Here is a 20557-nt window from a genome sequence, read left to right as displayed (position 1 = left end):
CAGTGTCAGCCCCGCCTCTGGAGGTGCTTCCACCTCCCGGCGCCTCGACTCTCCTCTTCTCATTGGCTAGCTACCTGCCAGAGGTGGGCGGGGGAAATGCGTCAGAGAATGAGCTCACTTCCGGCCAGGGAGCGCGCGGGTTGATTCGTCCTTCCTCAGCCGCGGTTGCTCGCAGCTCGGAAATGGCGGGTAAGTTCCCGGGAAAAGTTTACCGAGGGGAGGGGGCGGGCAGGTTTGGGAAAGAACGCCGAGACCGTGGTGACAGTGCCCGCCTGGAACTTTCCGGCTCCAGCCTGGGTTCCAGAAGGCTTTGCTTCAGCCTGAAAGCAAGGAACTCTCAGCCCAGCTCTCTGTTGGCCACGGTTCGTGCCCCCGCCCCCAGCTACTCGGGGTTCTGTGCCTTCTGCGAAGAACTCGGCCCCTGCGGAGGGCCGAAAAAGCCCGGGGAAAGAGTCGCGATTTGGCTTGTAAGGTGCCAGTTGCCTTGAGGCCTGTTTATCTTCTCGTTTCTTTTTCGCACTGCTGCCTCAGCCGCAGTAGCTTGGTTCTGTTCCCGCCAGCTGATTTTAATGTTCACATCGTCCTCCTCTTCCAGGTCTCCCTCCACTACAGACAACTTCGGAGCTCGCGCATTGCTGCTTTGCCCTGCACTGGGGCTCTCCCTTGAACCTTGGCTTCGCAATCGTCTTTTTAATCTTTCGCGCTTTAATATTCCTAGGATCGATTTAGATTTTCTTTAAGAAAGATTGTTCTCGAATTCTTCCTTCATCTAAAGTTCTCATAGTAGTTTGTACTAAAATTTGCATGTTCATTCTATTCTTTTTTTTTTGTCTCTTCAGTTTACACATTTAATAACTAATAATTGCTGTTTTGTACGTGTATTAAGACTGTTTTGGTGTGAGTATATACTTTTTTCCAGTTACTTATCTTTTGGAGTGGACAGTTTCAACTTCTATCTTTTCCCAGTGCCTTCATAGTAGTCTTAACTACACTTTTATGGATGTGCTGGATAGACAGGTTATCACGTGAGCTCTACAGATACTTAAAGAAGATTATTCTATGAGATTGTGACTCTGGGATCTTGGGGGTACACTGGTAGTATAAAAGATGGGGTACATACATATTTGTACGGTTTACATAGAGTAAGAATTACACCTCAATGAATCTCTGCCTTACCACTCAAGAGCTGGGTGCACTTAAGCAGTTAAACCTCTAAGCCTGAGCGTTTTAATGTGAAGTGGGTCTGATATAGTATTTACTTGTCTAATAGATTTGTGGGGATTAAACCAATGTATGATTTCACAAGTTAAATTTTGTTGCTTATGTTATATGTAATTCCTTGGAATGGGTTCTTTTATCTCAAATTTTATAGATTAGGTTCAGAGGAGTCAAGTAATGTGCTCCAGTTCTAGGTCACAGATGTGGTAATTAAGTGGTGAAGCCTGGATTTCATTCCAGGAATTCTGACAACAGACTTAGTCTATACTGCCTCAGATGTTCCCTATTTTCTGTGTATGTGTGTTTTAACCACTTGTTAAAGTTTATGGCATGTCACTGTACGTTTCTTTTGTTTCTGCTCATGACTTCTTTCCTGAATTTTTATGATTTTTGTGTACATTTTGTCAGGAGATTTATTGTCATCTTTGCTTGAGAATTTATAGGGATAATGATTGCTTTCATTTTTAATTATTTGTTATGTAGCCACATTGTAGTAAAACCATTTGGTTGCCAGTAGCCCATATTTTACGACTTTGTACACATATGGTTAAAAAAACTTTTTTTTTTAATGCAGTGAAAATTTTCTTTCCTAACCCTGTCCCCACTCCTTCTCTCTAATCCTAGAGATAACCACGGTTACCAGTTTCTTGTGTGTCCTTCCTGAGATAATCTATGCATTATCAGTTGATGGTTTTTTAATCTGAAGTACTCTGGGTAGAATTTTTCCAGTATTGGAGATGAAATGCTATTGTAATTATCAAAGGATATTCTCACCTTATGTCTTGGTGGAGCAGTGGCACCCTTCTTATATTTTTGAAAAGCTGCTTAGATATAAATCCTAGCAGGTAATATATATTAGTATTAACTCTAAAGAAATGTCAGTAGTCATGTTAATTTTCAGATTTACTTATTTATGTAAAGCAAGTCTAGCTCAAAAGCCTCTGGCAAAAATGATGTTCTTCCTGTTTTATAATGAGGCAGTCATACTCGGGTATATTTATTTGGGATTATATGGAGAGTGATCTGTGCTTTTATGATCTATTAACATATTTTAAATCTTCCTTTTATTCCACTTCTAATTAGAACCCTCTTTGTAGGTTTAACTATTTAAACCATTTCCAACAAGACCTTTTAAAAACTTTCCCTTAGGATTTGGTGCTATGGAGAAATTTTTGGTTGAGTACAAGAGTGCAGTGGAGAAGAAACTGGCAGAGTACAAATGTAACACCAACACAGCAATTGAGCTAAAATTAGGTATGTATGCTGTTTCTAAGTGGTACTATGTATGTAGTTTGTGTTCATATATAATGTTTTTTTTAAGATTTGAAGTAGAATTTTATGTAAGAGCAGTTGTTCATGTAAGTGTATGGCTTTCTGCATGTATTGAACACCTTCAGATTATATTCAGTCTTCATTTATGTCATGAAGTGCGTAGATGTTTAAGAGGTTGCAGAGTTTACATTTAGGAAGTACAGCATGGCAAAAAATGATAGGTGTAAGTGTTCTCAGGCTCTTAAAAATATTTACCTTTACATTTTTGCTTATAAAAATAGTAGGCAGTAGTGTTGGTGAGGATGTGGAAAAACACTCATTGCTGATGGGAATGTAAAATGATGCAACTACTTTGGAAAACAGTTTGGCAGTTTCTTAAAAAGTTAAATACAGTATATGACCCAGCAGTTCTACTCCTAGGTATCTATCAAGAAAAATGAAAACATGTCCATACAAAAACTAGTACCTGAATATTCATAGCAGCATTATTCACAGTAACCCAAAAATGAAACAACCCAGATCTCCATCAACTGATAATAGAATAAACCGAGTATGATATATCTATATGATGGGATACTACTTGACAATAAAAAGGAACGAAGGTCTGATACATGCTACAACATGGGTAAACTCAAAAATATTCTAAGTGAAAGAAATCAGACAAGAACCCTCCCCCCATGTACAATATGATTCTATCTGTATGAGATGTTTGGAAAAGGCAAATCCAGAGACAGAAGATAGAATGGTAGTTGCCTGGGGCTGACTGTGAAAATAATGACTGCAAATGAGCATGAGATTTCTTTTGGGGACAATGGCAATATTTTAAAATTAGATTGTGGCAATGTTCACACAATTGTAAATTTACTAAAAATTACTGAATTTAAGCTTAAAACAAGTAAGTTTTATGGTATGTAAATTAAGCCTCAATAAAGCTTTTTTTTTTTTTTAAGATTTTATTTATTTACTTGTGAGAGAGCAAGCACGAGTGGTGGGGAGGAGCAGAGAGAGAGGGAGAAGCAGACTCCCTCCTGATCAGGGAGCCCAGTATGGGGCTCAATTCCGGGACCCTGGGATCATAACCTGAGCCAAAGGCAGATGCTTAACCAACTGAGCCCCCAGGTGCCCCTCAATAAAACTATTAAAAAAAAATAGTTATATGCACATGAATTCTGGTTCCATCACTTTCTGTGACTGAGTTTCCTTATCTTATATTGAAGGAATAGTACTTACTTTTATAGTGGTTATAAAGATTAAATGTGAGGTTAAGTACAAGTCAAGTGCATACATAAACAGGTTGACTTCCAGAAATTCTCAGTAAATGTTAGTGTCTACTGTTTAAAACAATACAAACATAAGACAAATATAAAGAAGGTGACAAAGAAGGTACCCCTCACCTACTTATCTAGATTTTTTTGTGTGCATGCATAAATTTATTTTTCTAAAACTAGGATCCTGTTTAAGGCTGTGTACATACCTGTTTTTCATAGTGGCTACTCCGCTTTGCATTTCCACCAACAACGCACATAGGTTCCAATTTCTCTATATCCTTGTCAACACTTGTTATTGTCTGTGGATTTTTTACTGTACTTTTTAAACTTTTTTTTTTTTTAAGATTCTATTTATTTATTTGACAGAGAGAGAGGCAGCGAGAGAGGGAACACAAGCAGGGGGAGTGGGAAAGGGAGAAGCAGGTTTCCCGCTTAGCAAAGAGCCCAGTGCAGGGCTCTATCCCACAATGCTGGGATCATGACCTGAGCCGAAGGCAGATGCTTAACTACTGAGCCACCCACGCGCCCCTAAACTATTTTTAAAAATATCTTTAAATTTGACAATGAAAACTGATTTTTAATTCTAAGAAAAGTATATCCTTTATATCTAAAAGAATCAGCCCTTATTTCTTTTTTTTAAGATTTTATTTATTTATTTGACAGAGAGAGAGTACAAGCAGAGGGAGCAGGAGCGGGAGCAGCAGGCTCCCCGTTTGAGCAGGGAGCCTGATGTGGTGTTGGATCCCAGGACTGTGGGATCATGACCTGAGCTGAAGGCAGACACTTAACTGACTGACCCACTCAGGCACCCTGAATCAGCCCTTATTTTACCATATATTGCAAATACGAGTTTTTGTTTTACGTCTTACAAAAAGGCCCTCCCTTCCCTAAGCTTATAAAGCAGTTTATCCATTGTTTCTCTAATATTTTTTGGATTTTTTTCTTTTTTAAATTGAAACTTTTGATTCTAGCTTGGTATAGGAATCCAGCTTTGCTTTCTCAGATGAATTAACCAATTACCCACCTGCCGGTTTAAGTTGTCTTTTCATTAATTATTTAAAATTTCTTTTTTATCATATTAAAGTATCATATATTCTTGCCCTGGCTTTCGGGCCTTTTCTTTCTTCCTGAGCTGTTAGTGCACTGCTGTAATAAATGTTATAATTAAATATGGTGTGACTAGGTCCCCACTTGTTACTCTTTAGGAGTTTTACTAAGTTTTCTCTAATGTTTGTTCATCTAGATGAACATTTTACCAAATTCGAAAAAGATTTTTTGTTGATTTTTTTAAAATTTGAGATTCTGTTAAATAAGTTTAATTTAGGGAGAATAAAAATCCTTACATTGTTGAGTCTTTCTAATAGCAAAAATATTTTTCTGTTTATTCAGGTCTTTTTAATGTTCATCTTTTTAAGGAGTTTTAAACTTTATAGATGATAAACATTTCTTACTAAGTTTATTTCTAGGTATTTCATCTCTGTTATTGCTATTATAAATGAGATCTTCTGTTCCATTATATTTTTCATCTTTATTAATAGCATGTGAGAAAACTGTGGAAAATAATTTTTTTTTAAAGATTTTATTTATTCATTTGACAGAGACAGAGAGAGAGACAGCCAGCGAGAGAGGGAACACAAGCAGGGGGAGTGGGAGAGGAAGAAGCAGGCTCCCAGCAGAGGAGCCCGATGTGGGGCTCGATCCCAGAACGCTGGGATCACGCCCTGAGCCGAAGGCAGACGCTCAACGACTGAGCCACCCAGGCGCCCCAAGGAAAATAATTTTTAATTTATATTTTTTCCTTACGTCAAAATCCGGGTTACTTAGTAACTCAAGTTCTACACATACATGACAGAGCTAAAACTGACTGGGTTATTTCATCATTCTAATCCCTTATAGCCGTAGTAATAACTTGCTTCCTCAGGCCAACCTTTCTTCATTCCTCCCTTTTTTTCCCAACCCACCTGTCCCAGTACCTTCCCTTCCACCTTCTCTGGACAAATGTTTATTGAAACTTACTATGTGACAGGTACTGTGCTTGGCACATGGGATAATTTGAACTCTTGATTGCATATCCATAATTCCACTAAGGTTTATCCCAAGATTCTTCTTCTTATAGAAGCTGTTTTCACTTCGTGTCTGAGGGATTGACAGACACACTTTTTTTCACAGAGGTTCCGTGCTTTGGGGTAGGTTACTGTAGAAAGAGTGAATCTTTTTTCCTATATTTCACTTTAACCATTTTTAAGTATATAGTTAGGTAGCATTAATTGCATTCACAATATTGTGTAACCATTAGCTCTATTTCTAAAATTTTTTCATCACCCCAAACAGAAACTTGGTACCTGTTAAGCAGTAAATCCCCACTCACTTCTCCCCTCCAGCCCTTGGTAATCTCTAATCTACTTTCTGTCTCTATGGATTTACCTGTTCTAGATATTTTAAGTGGTATCACAACAGTATTTGTCCTTTTGTATGTGGCTTATTTCACTTAGCATAATGTTTTCAACTTCTCTTAGCAAATATTTCATGTTGTAGAGATACCAGGACTTCATTCCTGTTCATGGCTGAATAATATTCTGTTGTGTATTTATACCACGCTTTGTTTATTCATCTGTTGATGGACATTTGGGTCTTTTTTACCTTTGGCTATTGTGAATAATGCTGTTATGGACATCAGTATATGAGTATCTCTTTGAGTCCCTATTTTCAATTCTTTTTTTCAATTCTTTTAGTATATAGCCAGGAATAGAATTACTGAGTGTATATTAATTCTATGTTTTAACATTTTGAGGAACTGCCAAATTGTTTTACATAGTAGCTGCACCATTTTACAGTCCCACCAGCAATGTACAATGTTCCAATTTTACCACGTCATATGTTAATGCTTGTTTTGTTTTGTTTTATAGCCATCCTAGTTGATGTAAAATGATATCTTACTATGATTTTGATTTGCATTGCCCTAACGAATAATGATGTTGAGCATCTTTTCATGTGCTTATTGGCCATTTGTATATCTTCTTTGTAGAAGTGTCTATTCGAATCCTTTGCCTATTTTTTTTTAAAGATTTTATTTATTTATTTGACAGGGAGACAGCGAGAGAGGGAACACAAGCAAGGGGAGTGTGAGAGGGAGAAGCAGGCTTCCCGCCTAGCAGGGAGCCCGATGCGGAGCTCTGAGCCGCAGAGCTCTGAGCCAAAGGCAGATGCTTAATGGCTGAGCCACCCAGGCGCCCCTGCCTATTTTTTCATTGGGTTGTCATTTGGGGTTTTTTTGTTTGTTTGGGTGGGTTTTTTTTTAAGATTATTTATTTGACAGAGAGAGAGAGAGAGCACAAGCAGGGGGAGTAGTGGAGGGAGAGGGAGAAGCAGGCTCTCTGATGAGCAGGGAGCCCGGTGGACTTTATACCAGGACCCTGAGATCATGACCCAAGCCAAAAGCAGATGCTTAACCACTGAGCCACCCAGGTGCCCCTTTTTGTGTTTTTTTTAAATATATTTTAAAACCTGATAATTTTACTGCATTCTCTGACTTTTTGGGGAGTGGCTTCATGTGAGTGGCTTCATGATTTTTTTTCAGGCCTTCAACAGTATCATTTGATCATTTTCATAAATTCACTTTGTTTTTGATATATATGCCTTTTTGTTCCTTTTTTTTTTTTTTTTTTTTTTTTAAGTAGGCTCCAGCATGGGCTTGAACTCACAACCCTGAGATCAAGACCTGAGCTGAGATCAGGAGTCATACGCTCAACCAACTCAGCCACCCACTTTTCATATTGATTGGCTGACACTTTCAGAACATTGTTAAAAAATGATTACAGTCATCCCTGTTACTTAATTTAATGAGAATGGTTCTAGTATTTCTCCACTAAACATGATCTTTGCTTTTTACTTTGAAGAATAGTTTGTCTTGTTTTGCAAAATGTTTTTATTCAAATGTGTATTAGGGTTTATCAAGTACCATTTTGATTTCCATAGAAATAATTTTGGTTATAATATATACATATTTTTATTTAATATATTTGATATAATAGATTTTATGCTTTTGTATATTGGACCATCTTTGCATTTCTAAAAGGAGTATCTCAAGATATTTTAATAAATTCATGAAGACTTTGTAAATATTTTTACATTACCTCTTAAAGATGAGTTTGGTCTGTGTTTTTCTCCTTTGTGTTTACTTTTTAGGGGAGGTGCAGGTCAGCTTTTATATTCTTTGTGACTACTTTTCTTGGCCTTCCTACTTTACCACTTCCACCCTCACCAGTTTTAAAAGCATTACACTTACCTAATGGTAAAGGCTTGAAAGAATTCCCATTAATCATTATGAAGAGGTCCTCTTATGCCATTTAATGTTGTTGTTGTTATTGTTTTTTATCTTAATACAAGTTAGATTGCATTTTCAAGTTTTGTGGTTTCCATGATACATTTTTGACCCTTCCATTTGCTTTTAACCTGACATTCCTTTTAGGTGTATCTTTTGGAGAGTGCATACTTGGATTTGAATGTATAATTTTTTTTTTTACCTAGCAATTTTATTTCCTTTATATTTATTGTTTGTTGCTTTTGTTACCTCATTTTTCTGTTGTTTCCTTGTACTTTCTCATTCCTATTTCTAACTAATGTGTGTTTTGTTTTCCCTGACCTCTCACTCTCCACTGCACTGTTTTAAATTCTCCTAAAAAGCCAATTAACCTGTTTTTCAAAATAAAGTATATTGTTAGTTCTGAGATAGTCTTTATATTTTAAGTTCATTCACCATTTGCCAAATACTTATTTAGCCATACTCATGTGGCAGGCATTTATCGGGGCACTGGAGATAGAGCAGTTTACAAATAGTTCCTGTCTTCATGGAGCTTACATTTTGGTTATGAGAGACGGACATAAATACATGGAAAATAGTGATTTATGTTAGGGAGAAAATACAGGGTGATGAGGGCCTACTGCTAAGGTGACATTTGTGTAGAAAATAAAAGAAATGAATTTGTGAGCAGCGTAGATATCTCAAGGAATAGTGTTAACACGCAGAGGAATGGCAAGTGCAGAATGTGCAGAATGTACTGTTCAGGGAACAGTAAGGAAGCCTCTGTGACTGAGAAGGATAGCTTGGGGGGATGACGTGTCTGGAAGCCAAATGATGAAAGTGTTTGAAGGGGAAGGAAGTAGTCAATTATGTCAGGTGTTTTGCTGGTTGCTGGTAGTTCTCATAGCATAAGTACTCTTGGGATTTAGTGATTTGGTGATTTTTTTTTTCTAAAGATTTTATTTACTTATTTGACAGAGACAGACAGCGAGAGAGGGAACACAAGCAGGGGGAGTGGGAGAGGAAGAAGCAGGCTCATAGCGGAGGAGCCTGATGTGGGACTCCATCCCAGAACGCTGGGATCACGCCCTGAGCCAAAGGCAGACGCTTAACGCCGCAGTCCACCGAGGCGCCCCTTGGTGATTTTTTTTTCTTAACAAGAGAAGTGATGGAGTCCTAAGATCTTTTTAAAAGCAATTTAAGAGAAATTAAGAAGAGAGAAATTAAAAATGGAGTATAGACTGTTTTGGTTTGCTCAGAAGTGGAGTTGAGAAATGGGCAGCTAGAGGAAGACACAGGATAAAGTTAGAGGACTTTATTTTTACTTTTTAAAAAGTGATGTACGATTTACATACAATGAAACGCACGCTAGGTACATGATTCAGTGAGGTTTGAAGTCCCCCCTCCACATAAATAGCTGCTTTTGGGAGTTTGAATTTAAAAACCTATTTGTTGGAGATTGAGACATGCAACAGATCTGGTGGGCTGCATTCCTCATTTTGTTTTGTTTTGTTTTTGAAACAATTGCAAACTTACAGAGAAGTTGGAAGTATAAATACAAAGACCTTTTTTCCCTGAACTATTTGAGAATAAATTGCTGCCTTGATGAACCATCACCACGTACTCTTTTAACGTATATTTACTGTGAACAAGAACATTATTATACATGACCAGAACAGAATCATCAAAATTAGAAATTTAATATCAATACATTATCACCACTTAATTCTCAGACTCTGTTTATGTTTCCCACGTGTCCCCAAACACCCATTATAGCTGTAGCAAAGGGGTCCAGTTTAATTAGGCTCAGGGCTTACATCTGGTTGCCTTGTTTCTTTTGTCCCCCTCCGACTGGAACAGTTGTCAGTCTTTTCTTGACTTTCATGACCTTGACACCTTTGAAGATGGCAGACCAGTTATTTTGTAGACTGCCCCTCAGTTTGGGTTTATCTGATGTTTGCTCATGGTTATTTCAGGTTCTGTATCTTTGGTAGGGAGATCACAGAAGTGATGTGCCGATCTTACAGCACCTGTCCGTTTTTCATTAAACTTTCAATTCTTTCATTCATTTAGTTCCCATTTTATTTAGTGGATTATAATCTGTTACTATCCTGTATTTTGGTCCTTATATTGTCCCTGATTTGGCCAGTGGGAGCCTAGTTCATACTGGCTTCTGTGTTTTTACATGTCCTCCTCCTTTTTTGATTGCTTCATTCTTTGATTACTTTCTGGAACAAGATATTCCAGGCTCATTTGTTATCTCTGCCACAGCTCTGGAATCAGCCATTTCTCCAAGGAGTATTGTTGAGTTTTTCTCTTTTTTTTTTTTTTTTTTTTTGAAGAGGAAAATGGCATTTTGAAGCCAAGATCTGTTGGGTGAGCAGGTAAGCTCGTTGCTGTTAGTGTTCTAACATTAATGAGAGTGGGCCTTCTCAGTGGACAGAACTTTGCTCTTTCCCTTTCCTTTATTATTTTTCCCCTAAAGATTTATTTATTTACTTGAGTAAGAGAGCACGAGCCGAAGGGGCAGAGGGAAATGAAGAGAGAATCTTAAGTAGAGTCTGAGCTGAGCTGAGCTGAGCTCAGAGCCTGACATGCTGCTTGATCTCATAACCCCGAGATCAGGATCTGAGCCAAAACCAAGAGTCGGACTCTTAACTGACTGTGCACCCAAGTGCCCCTGCTCCTTCCCTTTCAGTCCCTGCTCCCTGCAAGGTGTTACTGTTCTGACTTCTTTCACCAAAATTAGTTTTGCCTGTTTTAGAACCTTATTTAAATGTAGTTATGCATGTATATTCTGTGACTGACCTAGTTCAGTCAGCATGTTTTTGAGGTACATCTTATTGTTGCCTATATCAGGGGTTCATTCCTATTTATTGCTGAATACTATTCCATTGTTGGATAGATCACTATTCATCAGTTAATAGGTATTTTGGTTTTTTTGGTTTTTGGCAGTTATAACTAACTGCTAAGAATGTTCTTGTACAAATCTTTTTGTGGACATATGGGTTTTTGTGTTTTTGTTTTGTTTTGTTTTTGGTAAATTCCTAGAAGTGGATTTGTTATGTCATAGGGTGGTTTTACATTTATCTTTATGAGGTGCTTGCCAGGCTGATTTCCCAAGAGCGTTTATATTCATACCAACAATGTATTATAATTCTGGTTACTCCACATCCTTGTGAGTGTTTGGCGTTGTCAGTTTTAAAAATTCATAGATTGAAGGGCTCAGTGTTATTAAGGCAACAGTTCTCCCCATATTCATTTACAGATTTAATGTAATTTTTTTTTCTGTCTTAGTTTGATTAGTTGGCCTATTAGTTGGATTTTGCTGGCCTATAAAATGAGTTGGGAACTGTTCTCCATTTTCTAAAAAGAGTTTGCATAATATTGATCTTATTTCTTCTTTAAATGTTTGTTAAAATTTACCTGTAAAGCTTTGTGTGTCTTGAGTTTTCTTTGTTGGAAGGTTTTTAACTACAAATCTAATTAATAGATATAGTACTGTTCTGATTTGGTGTTTATTCTTGTGTTAGTTTTTGTAATTTTTGTCTTTTATTTTATTTATTTTTTAAAGATTTTATTTATTTGACAGAGAGAGAGAGGGAACACAAGCAGGGGGAGTGGGAGGGGGAGACGCAGGTTTTCTGCTGAGCAGGGAGCCCAATGAGGGGCTCGATCCTAGGACCCCGGTATCATGACCTGAGACGAAGGCAGACACTTAACGACTGAGCCACCCAGGCGCCCCTAATTTTTGTCTTTTAAGGAAATTGTCCATTTTATCTAACTTTCTTCTCAGGCTGTGGTTCATAATATTCCCCTATTACCTTATCAAGGACTGTAGAATCTTCAGTCCCTTCTCCAGGATACTGGTAATTTGTGTTTTTTTCTTTTCTTTTTTTTTCCTTGATAAGTCTGCCTATCAGTTTATCAATCTTACTAGTCTTTTCAATAATTGTTTTTCTCTCTTGCTTATTTTTTATTTCCTACTCTTAATCTTTATAATTTCCCTTATTGTCCTTCCTTTATTATTTAATTTGCTCTTAGGAGATCTCCCTTCTTAGGGTAAATGCTTAAATAATTGGTTTTAAACTTTCCTTTTATAATATTAGCATTAAAATTACAAACTTACCTCAATACTAATTTAGTTGTATCCCACCAATTCTGTTATGTTGTGTTTTTATTGTTCACTTGAAATTATTCTTCTTTGATCTGTGGGCTTATACAGAAAAGTGTTGCTTACTTTCCAAATATTTGGGGCTTTTCTAGCTATCTTATTATGCTGATTTCTGTTTTAATTCCATCAAGGTCAGATTATTTCAGTCTTTTTAAATTTGAGACTTGTTTTATAGCTTAGCACATATCTGTTTTGGTGCATGTCCCAAGTATGCTGGAATATAATTTATATCTGCAGTATATAAGGTTCTATAAATGTCAGTTGACTTAATAGTGTTATTCAAGTCTTGTATATTTTATCGGATTTTTATTTACTTATTCTGTCAGAACAGTTGAGAGGGGTCTGTTGAAATCTCCAACTATAATAGCGGATTTGTTTCTCTCTTCAATTGTCAACTTTTGCTTCATATATTTTTTTCTTTCTTTTTTTTTAAGTTGAGGTATAGTTATGCTTCATGTATTTTGAACGTCTGCTATTAGGTGCATACAGATGTAGACTTGAGTTTTCTTTTTTTTTTTTTTTTAAGATTTTATTTATTTATTTGACAGAGATAGAGACAGCCAGCGAGAGAGGGAACACAAGCAGGGGGAGTGGGAAAGGAAGAAGCAGGCTCCCAGCGGAGGAGCCTGATGTGGGACTCGATCCCACAACGCCGGGATCACACCCTGAGCCGAAGGCAGACGCTTAACCGCTGTGCCACCCAGGCGCCCCAGACTTGAGTTTTCTTAATGAATTGATCCATTCTTTATCTCTGGTAATAAAGGGATCTCTTTATCTCTGTCCCCACCATAACTCATCATCTTGCCTTTTATTGAAGACTACTTTTTCAGATAGGAATATTGCAACAAGAGTTACTTAATCATGAGAGAAATTATAGCATGTCTGTATGCTGATGCCTATGATCCGTCAGAGAAGGAAAAAATGATACAGGAAAAGAATGGGGAATATTTGTAGAGTGATATTCTTAAAAATATGAGAGAATATTCTTGAGAGTATCATTGGAGGGATTAGCCTTAGATGGGAGTGTGGAGGATTTCTTTGCCAGTTTAATGAAGGGAAGATATATGGGAGTGGCTTCAGTAAATTGGAAGCTGTAGAGGTGGCAGTCTGTGCAGGTTCTCTTGTGAATGCTTGCTTCGTAAGTGAAACAAGCAAGGTTATCAGGTGAGAATGTGATTCTAGAAGATGTTGGAGGTTTGAGGAGACAGTCCTCTTGTCAAGCAAGAGGAGTGAATGGACTTGTAACTATGGTATGATCGTCAGGTAGCACTAAGGGTCCACTTCAAGTTTAGTACTCATGAATGTAAAATCGAGGTCAGCCACATGCAGATGCAGGGGTATAGCAAAAAGTGGGCATATAGTCACATTTAACTAGAGTGGGGTTTTAGGCTGGCATGACAAAGATTGGAGCAGAGGAGTTGAGGATGTTTATGAGGGAGTGATAATATTGATTGGCCATGGAATTCTACACTGGAAAGGGAGGGAGGAAAGTAAGGATACAGAGGCAGTGAGGGACAGCAAAAATTGTGTCCTAATCAATACATTGTAAGTCCCGGTGGGGATTGAAGAATTGTTAGAATTAGGGTATCACAGGCAGTAAGCTAGGAAGAGGTAGTGGTAAGATTGTACAATTTTTGACATGGAAATTAAAAGGGTGTAGTTATTGATAATGATAAGTAAGAGCTAGGGCATGTCATGGTAATGTTACAGTAAAAAGATTCTTGGAGAAGGAATCAAGAAACTTAGAGGCTGGATCGGAGATTAATTTTCATGAGTTTTAAAGTCACCAAGATTTAAGTCAGTTGTAATGTTGGAAAGAGTGACAGTAAGCCAGAAACTAAATTTTTCAAAGAATGGGGGAAAGATTGGGCATTAGCATCAAAGCTGATTGTTCTAAGGTGTGACGAGAAGGACACTGGTCTGAAACCAGCATGAGGAGTTAGAAGAAGTTTGTCCCAGCAGTATAAAGAGAAAGCAGCCACTACTTGAGAGGGCTGTAAGAGAAGCAATGTCTTGAGGGAGTGCCAGGTTTGTCCATGAACTGTTAGGGTAAGAAAGTATAGGAGAAGAAAGAGGTTGAGGATATGGAGAATTTTGGTGGTAATTGACTTGTGAATTTCATACTAGTCATAGGGAGTTGGAGTGAAGTGAGAATTGGCATTAGGTAAGTTTTATGCTACTGTATGGGGATGAGAATCCAGGTAAAAAGGGATAACCTAGGAATTTAACTAAAGTTTGCTGGAATAAAGAATATGGGATTAATTATGATGGTTTCTAAGGTATATTGAGACCTCTAATGTTGCAGGCTGGTGAAGCTGATGGGAATGTTGCCAGGAGCATACTGGGCCCTGCCTTCACCCCTGCATTTTCAAATAATGTAATTAAACTTACTTTGCAGTTTAACATGGTCAGAAAAGTTTGTATTGGCCAAAACACTAAGATTTCAGTTGTTTAAAGGACTCAGGAGTAAGGGGCACCTGGGCGGCGCAGTTGGTGAGTGTCCAGCTCTTGGTTTTGGCTCAGGTTGTGATCTCATGGTCGTGGGATCGAGCCAGGCATGGAGCTCTGTGCTCAGCACAGAATCTGCTTGAGATTCTCTTTTCCTCTCCCTCTGCTCCTCCCACTCATGCTCTCCCTCTCTCTCTCAAATAGATAAATCTTTAAAAGAAGTAAAAGGAACATAGGAGTTTGAATAAAGTCATATATAGTCCAGAGTACAATTAGGTATTACGAGGAATGTGTGGCAGCATCTCTGAAGCTGCTTGAGAATTGGAACCCATTTATATCTGCATTATGAGCACTTGTAAATGGATCCTACATATGTTAAATGCTTAAGCATTATTAAACTTTAAAACTGATTAAATTAATGTGCCTTGATGATTTCTTATGTTTTGGGCTAAAAGACATGTAGAAAGTATCTTCTTTTTTTTCAAGTCTTTATTTAAATTCAAGTTAGTTAACAACAGTGTAGAATGTATCTTCTTTTACATTTTGTCCCTCCTGAAATTACTGAAGTGATCCTGAGAACTAGGATATATAGAAACTATATATAGGAGTGGAAACAATAGGATTTATATTCAAATAGAAGACTCATTGTAAGTCTTAATGATCTGTGTTGGCGATAAGGTGACATTTAGTATTCTGGGCCCTGATTCCATTTTTCTCCAAAAATGTGAGTGACGGATTTTCCTGAAAAGAAAAATTTTAGTGCTTATTTTAAATTACTGTAGTTTTTTATATTGTATATTCCTCCGTTGGAATAATAAATATTTTGCAGAAATTTTGGGAAGTGTATAAGAATACAAGAAATAAAAATTACCCATAATTTTATCACTCAGAATAACTATAGTACTTCTGTATTATAACTTGGGATAATTCCTTCTAGTTTTTTAAATTATATATTCATTTATGTTATTTCTCTTTTATAAAATTGAGGTTACATTGTCATGTTCTGTTCATCTAAATGCATCATGAACATTTTTCTGTCACCAACTATTTCTCAGTAGCGTTATGTGTTATGTGTGATATTTATATTAAAACTATTTCATTTATGTAATTTATTTAATTATTCTATTGGTTGATTTTGGGGTTGCTTGCTTGCTGTCTTGCTTTAACTGACATAACTGCATTGTAAATACTTAAAAATATTTAATGTTTGTGATATCCAGGAGAGTTCGCACTTTGTACATGTTCTCATGTACATGTATATATGTCAGTTTGATTCAGCCTTAAGCCCAGTACTTATTTGTGTCCTTGAGCAGTTAATCTTTTTTGCATTTTTATTGTCCTTGGGCAAATTAGTCTTTTTTGCATTTTTCATCTAGAAAATGTGGGTAATAGTAATACCTACCTTCTGTAGTTCTTGTGGGAATTAACTACAGTGTTTATAAAATCCTTAGCAAATTGCCTGGTACACAGTAAATGTTCAAGTGACAACTAATAATACGGTTAATAACATTGTGTGTGACTGCTTCTTATGAATATGTCCTGTGTTGGCATTTAGCATTGTTCACAAAAAAACTTGCTCAGGAACGTTCATAGCAGCATTATTCATAATAACCCCAAAATGGAAGCATCCCAGATGTCCATTAACCAAGGACTGGGTGAGCAAAATATGGTATATCCATAGAGTAGAAAAATATTCAACCACAAAAAGGAATGAACTAATGGTACATGCTGTAACATGGATGAACCTCTAGCACGTATTAAGTGAAAGAAGCCAGACATGGGGCACCTGGGTGGCTCAGTTGGTTAAGTGTCTGACTCTTGATTATGGCTCAGGTCTTGATCTCAGGGTCGTGAGTTCAAGCCCCGTGTTGGGCTCCATGCTGGGTGTGGAGCCTACTTAAGAAAGAAAAAAAGCCAGACATAAAAGGCACATGTTGTATGATTCCATTTATGTGAAATGTCCAGAATAGACAAATAAGAGATCTGGTTTCATTTCTTTTATGGTAATTACTACACTTGTGTAAGTATTGAGGTTTTTTGGTTTTGTCTTTTTAAGTAAGCTCTACACCTAATGTGGGGCTTGAACTCATGACCCCAAGATGAAGAGTCGTGTGTTCTCCCCACAGGGAGCCAGCCAGGCGCCCCTGAGGGGTTTTTTTTTGTTTTAAATAAGAGTAGGAAAGTCATCTTTGTTTCTTATCTGTTAGAAAGACTAACATCCTAGCACTAATTGTTGGTTCCTTTTGTCTAGGCCTAGGACTTTTTACTTAAATACCCTTTTTGAGGAGATAACTTTCAGGCTAATCTCTATAAAGTATAACCCTGGGTATCTTCTCAGTGTGTAATCCCAGGAATTTGGGGGCAACTTTTTAGTAATCTGCTCACTGTGCCTAAACGTAGTATAGTGAACAGTTTACATGTAATACAGTGACTAATATAAAAACTTCATTTATTCAATGCTGAAAGAATCCTTTGAAAAGTACATAGCATTGGTTTTAAAGAGTTTCTTTTAGATTCTTTCACCCAAATCTCATCAGATCCAAACAATAAATATTTAACTATATATATGCCTTAAGCTATTTGATTTTTACTTCAACTAAAAGGACTCATCACTTTGCTTTCTCTTTCTTTTAGTCATATTACCTGTGGACTAAATTTCATGCTGAAACAGTAAAACCTTAATAGTTTAGATGACAGGTATATTGGAGGAAAGCCAAACCAAATTATAGAAATAGTTATCATAACTATGTTTTTGACACTTGTTACATTTCTTTTTCTCTGTGTCTCTCATCACTACCAAAGTGCTATATATTATATTAGAAGCAGTAGTTTGAAATTAATTTTTAATAATTTCTAGAGACTTCCAAACATTTTTAAATATTAGAGATACAGTAGTGGGGAATGAATCTAGACATATTGGGTTGTTTTATTTTTTTATTGTGTAATATTACAGACATGCAAAAAATCTAGAGCAAGCTAATGAATAGCAAGATCCCATCACTTAGCTTTTTCACATCTTAACATTTTGCTGTATTTGCCCAGGGCTTTTTTCAATTTTAGTTTCATTATGAAAATTTTGTACACAGAGAAGAGTTGAGAGAATAGAACAATACTTAGCTATATATCCAATACCTAAATTCTTTTTTTTTTTTTAAGATTTTATTTATTCATTTGACAGAGATAGAGACAGCCAGCAAGAGAGGGAACACAAGCAGGGGGAGTGGGAGAAGAAGAAGCAGGCTTCCAGTGGAGAAGCCTGATGTGGGGCTCGATCCCAAAACGCCGGGACCACGCCCTGAGCCGAAGGCAGACGCCCAACGACTGAGCCACCCAGGCGCCCCTATATCCAATACCTAAATTCAACAATTAATATTTTGTCATATTTGCTTTAATAAATATTTTTGCTGAATTACTTGATTTTTTTAAAAGATTTATTTATTAGAAAGAGAGAGAGGGAGTGAGTGCGCATGCTCATGTGGGGAGGAGGGGGAGAGGCAGAGGAAGTCCCAAGCAGACTCTGCGCCCAACTTGGAGCCTGACTCAGGGCTTGATCTCATGATCCCAAGATCACAACCCAAACTGAAACCAAGCGTTGGACGTTTAATTGACAGTGCCACCCAGACACCCCAAAGGGAGATTTCTGAACATCATGACAGCCCTAATATATGAATATTCACATATATAACCATAATTCCATTATCGATAAGTACCTATGAAAATTAATGGCGATTCTTTGATATACTTTTCTGGTTTCCCTGGTCATCCTTGAAAGTCTTCAGTAGCTTTTTTAAAAAAATTAATTTAACCCAGAATTCAGTCAAGGATCATGCATCGTGTTTGGCTGTAATGTTTCTTTAATCTCTTTTAATCCAGAACAGTCCTTCCCCCCAACATGGAATGTCCCCCCTCATAATATTGATTTATTTGGAAGAATGAAGTTAGTGAGTAATGTTAATAGACAAATCTACATTCTGGATTTGTCTGTTGTCTTTTGGTAGTATTTAACTTACAATCCTGTCTCCTATATTTCTTGTAAGTTGGAAGCTTTTAAAGCTGGATTAGAGCTACGATACGCATTTTTGGTAAGAAAGTGTTTCATAGATGATGCTGTATATGTTATATGACATTGAATCAGGAGACATACAATGTTGGTCTATCCTATAATGAGTGATTTTAAGTTAGATTACTTGAAAAGGTGGTAACTGCCAGATCTCTACAGTGAAAAGGTATCTTTTCTTCTGTAAATTATTAATCTGCTGGATGATACTTTGGCATCCTGTGAATGACCTGTTCTGGGAGGACAGCGTTGGAAATTTTTCATCTACAACTTATCTTTTCATTCTTCAGTTTAAAGATTTTGGTGGGGGGAGGGTAAGGTTTTTTCTACATAAGATAAATTATATTGGGAAAATGTCCAATAATATCAGAACTCACAATAAATGCAAGTAAAATAACAGGGTACCCATTTCCATCTTAAATTGGTAGAAATTAAAGTTGAGGGTACAGAATATTCTCAAGAATATGGGAAGCAAAGGAGTTTACATAGCTGCTAGTGGGTATATAAACTGCTAAAGTATTTTTAGAAGGCACTTAAGCAGTACTTATAAAAATAATTCAGTACTTCTACTCAGCATTTCTACTGCCAGGAATTTATCCTGTATATACTTGTAAGAGTACAGCAAAGCGTATATAAGGATGTCATGCGGCATTACTTTTAATAGCTAAAAAAAAACCCAAAAAACAAACAAAAAACCCAAATCTAGGAACAACATGAATATCATCTTGCACTGATAAAGAATGATGTGATGATAAAGGCCTCCTCAAAACTCATTACTCTTGTTTTCGGAATGTTTCTTATAGCATTCTTTTTTAGTTTTTTTGATGCTATAGCTTTTCTTATCTCAAAGTGTCTTTCTTTTTTTAAGATTTTATTTATTAGAGCACACGAGAGAGAGAGAGAGAGAGAGAGAGAAAGAGAGCGCACGCGCGCGCATGAGCAGGGTGAGGGGCAGAGGGAGAAGCAGGCTGTCCGCTGAGCAGAGAGCCCAATGCGGGGCTCAGTCATAGGACTCCGGGATCATGACCCAAGCCGAAGGCAGATTCTTTACCAACTGAGCCACTCAGGCGCCCCTCAAAGTGTCTTTTTTGGTTTTGTTTTCTTTTACTCTTTGCATTGTATGTAAACATATAGGAAAATAAAAACTAAATCAGATTCCTTTGTCATACCTAGTTTTCTAATTCTTAGAATCAGTAGGGTTTTGACGCTGAAGCATTCAAAGTGATATTCTAATTTTCGTTGTTCATTTGTCTCATGAGAATCCAGTGTAAATCATATAATGGAAAAGTGACATTTTAAGTAAGAAAAAAAGTATCCTAGTTATATTGAAGTTCTTGAAATGGAACTACCTGTCACCTTTAATATCTTTAATTTAGTATCTTTAATATCTATATTTTTTATTCTTTTAAACAGTTCGTTTTCCTGAAGATCTTGAGAATGACATTAGAACTTTCTTTCCTGAATATACCCATCAACTGTTTGGGGATGAGTAAGTAACTTTGCTAAATTAGTGTGGCCAAAAGAAAATTTTTTTTTTAAGGTCTAGAAACCAGACTTTATTTTCTTTGCTGTTTTTTATGTAATTTATTTTAAAAATACGTTAGAATGGCATTTTTGACATTGAGACACCAGTTTATTGTATAATACCTATCACGTAGTGCTGTGGATGCATTATCTCATTTAACTCTCACAACCGTCTTAGCAGCGGTATTATGATTCATTACATTGTACGTTGGTAGAGTTGAACAGCTGCTTAAGGACATGAGGATGACCAAAGTTCAGATTCAGGCAATCTGTCTATAAAGCCCATATTCATAACT

The 20557-nt window shown here is 36.9% G+C and overlaps 1 protein-coding gene across 1 annotated transcript in view; it reads left to right on the top strand.

Moving 5' to 3' along the window:
* Positions 1-20557, top strand: part of HAT1 (histone acetyltransferase 1) — a 59156-nt gene continuing 38599 nt past the window's right edge. Inside the window, exons 1-3 of the mRNA XM_008687117.2 lie at positions 1-189; positions 2368-2472; positions 20151-20226. Coding sequence (XP_008685339.2) covers positions 183-189; positions 2368-2472; positions 20151-20226 — 188 coding nt within the window. The 5' untranslated portion in view covers positions 1-182. The remainder of the gene's footprint in view (positions 190-2367; positions 2473-20150; positions 20227-20557) is intronic.

The sequence above is a fragment of the Ursus maritimus genome, unplaced genomic scaffold, assembly GCF_017311325.1.
Source record: "Ursus maritimus isolate PB19 unplaced genomic scaffold, ASM1731132v1 scaffold_1, whole genome shotgun sequence".
Lineage (NCBI taxonomy): Eukaryota > Metazoa > Chordata > Mammalia > Carnivora > Ursidae > Ursus > Ursus maritimus.
The sequence above is the reverse complement of the archived record's forward strand: the minus strand, read 5'-3'. Positions and strand labels throughout refer to the sequence as shown.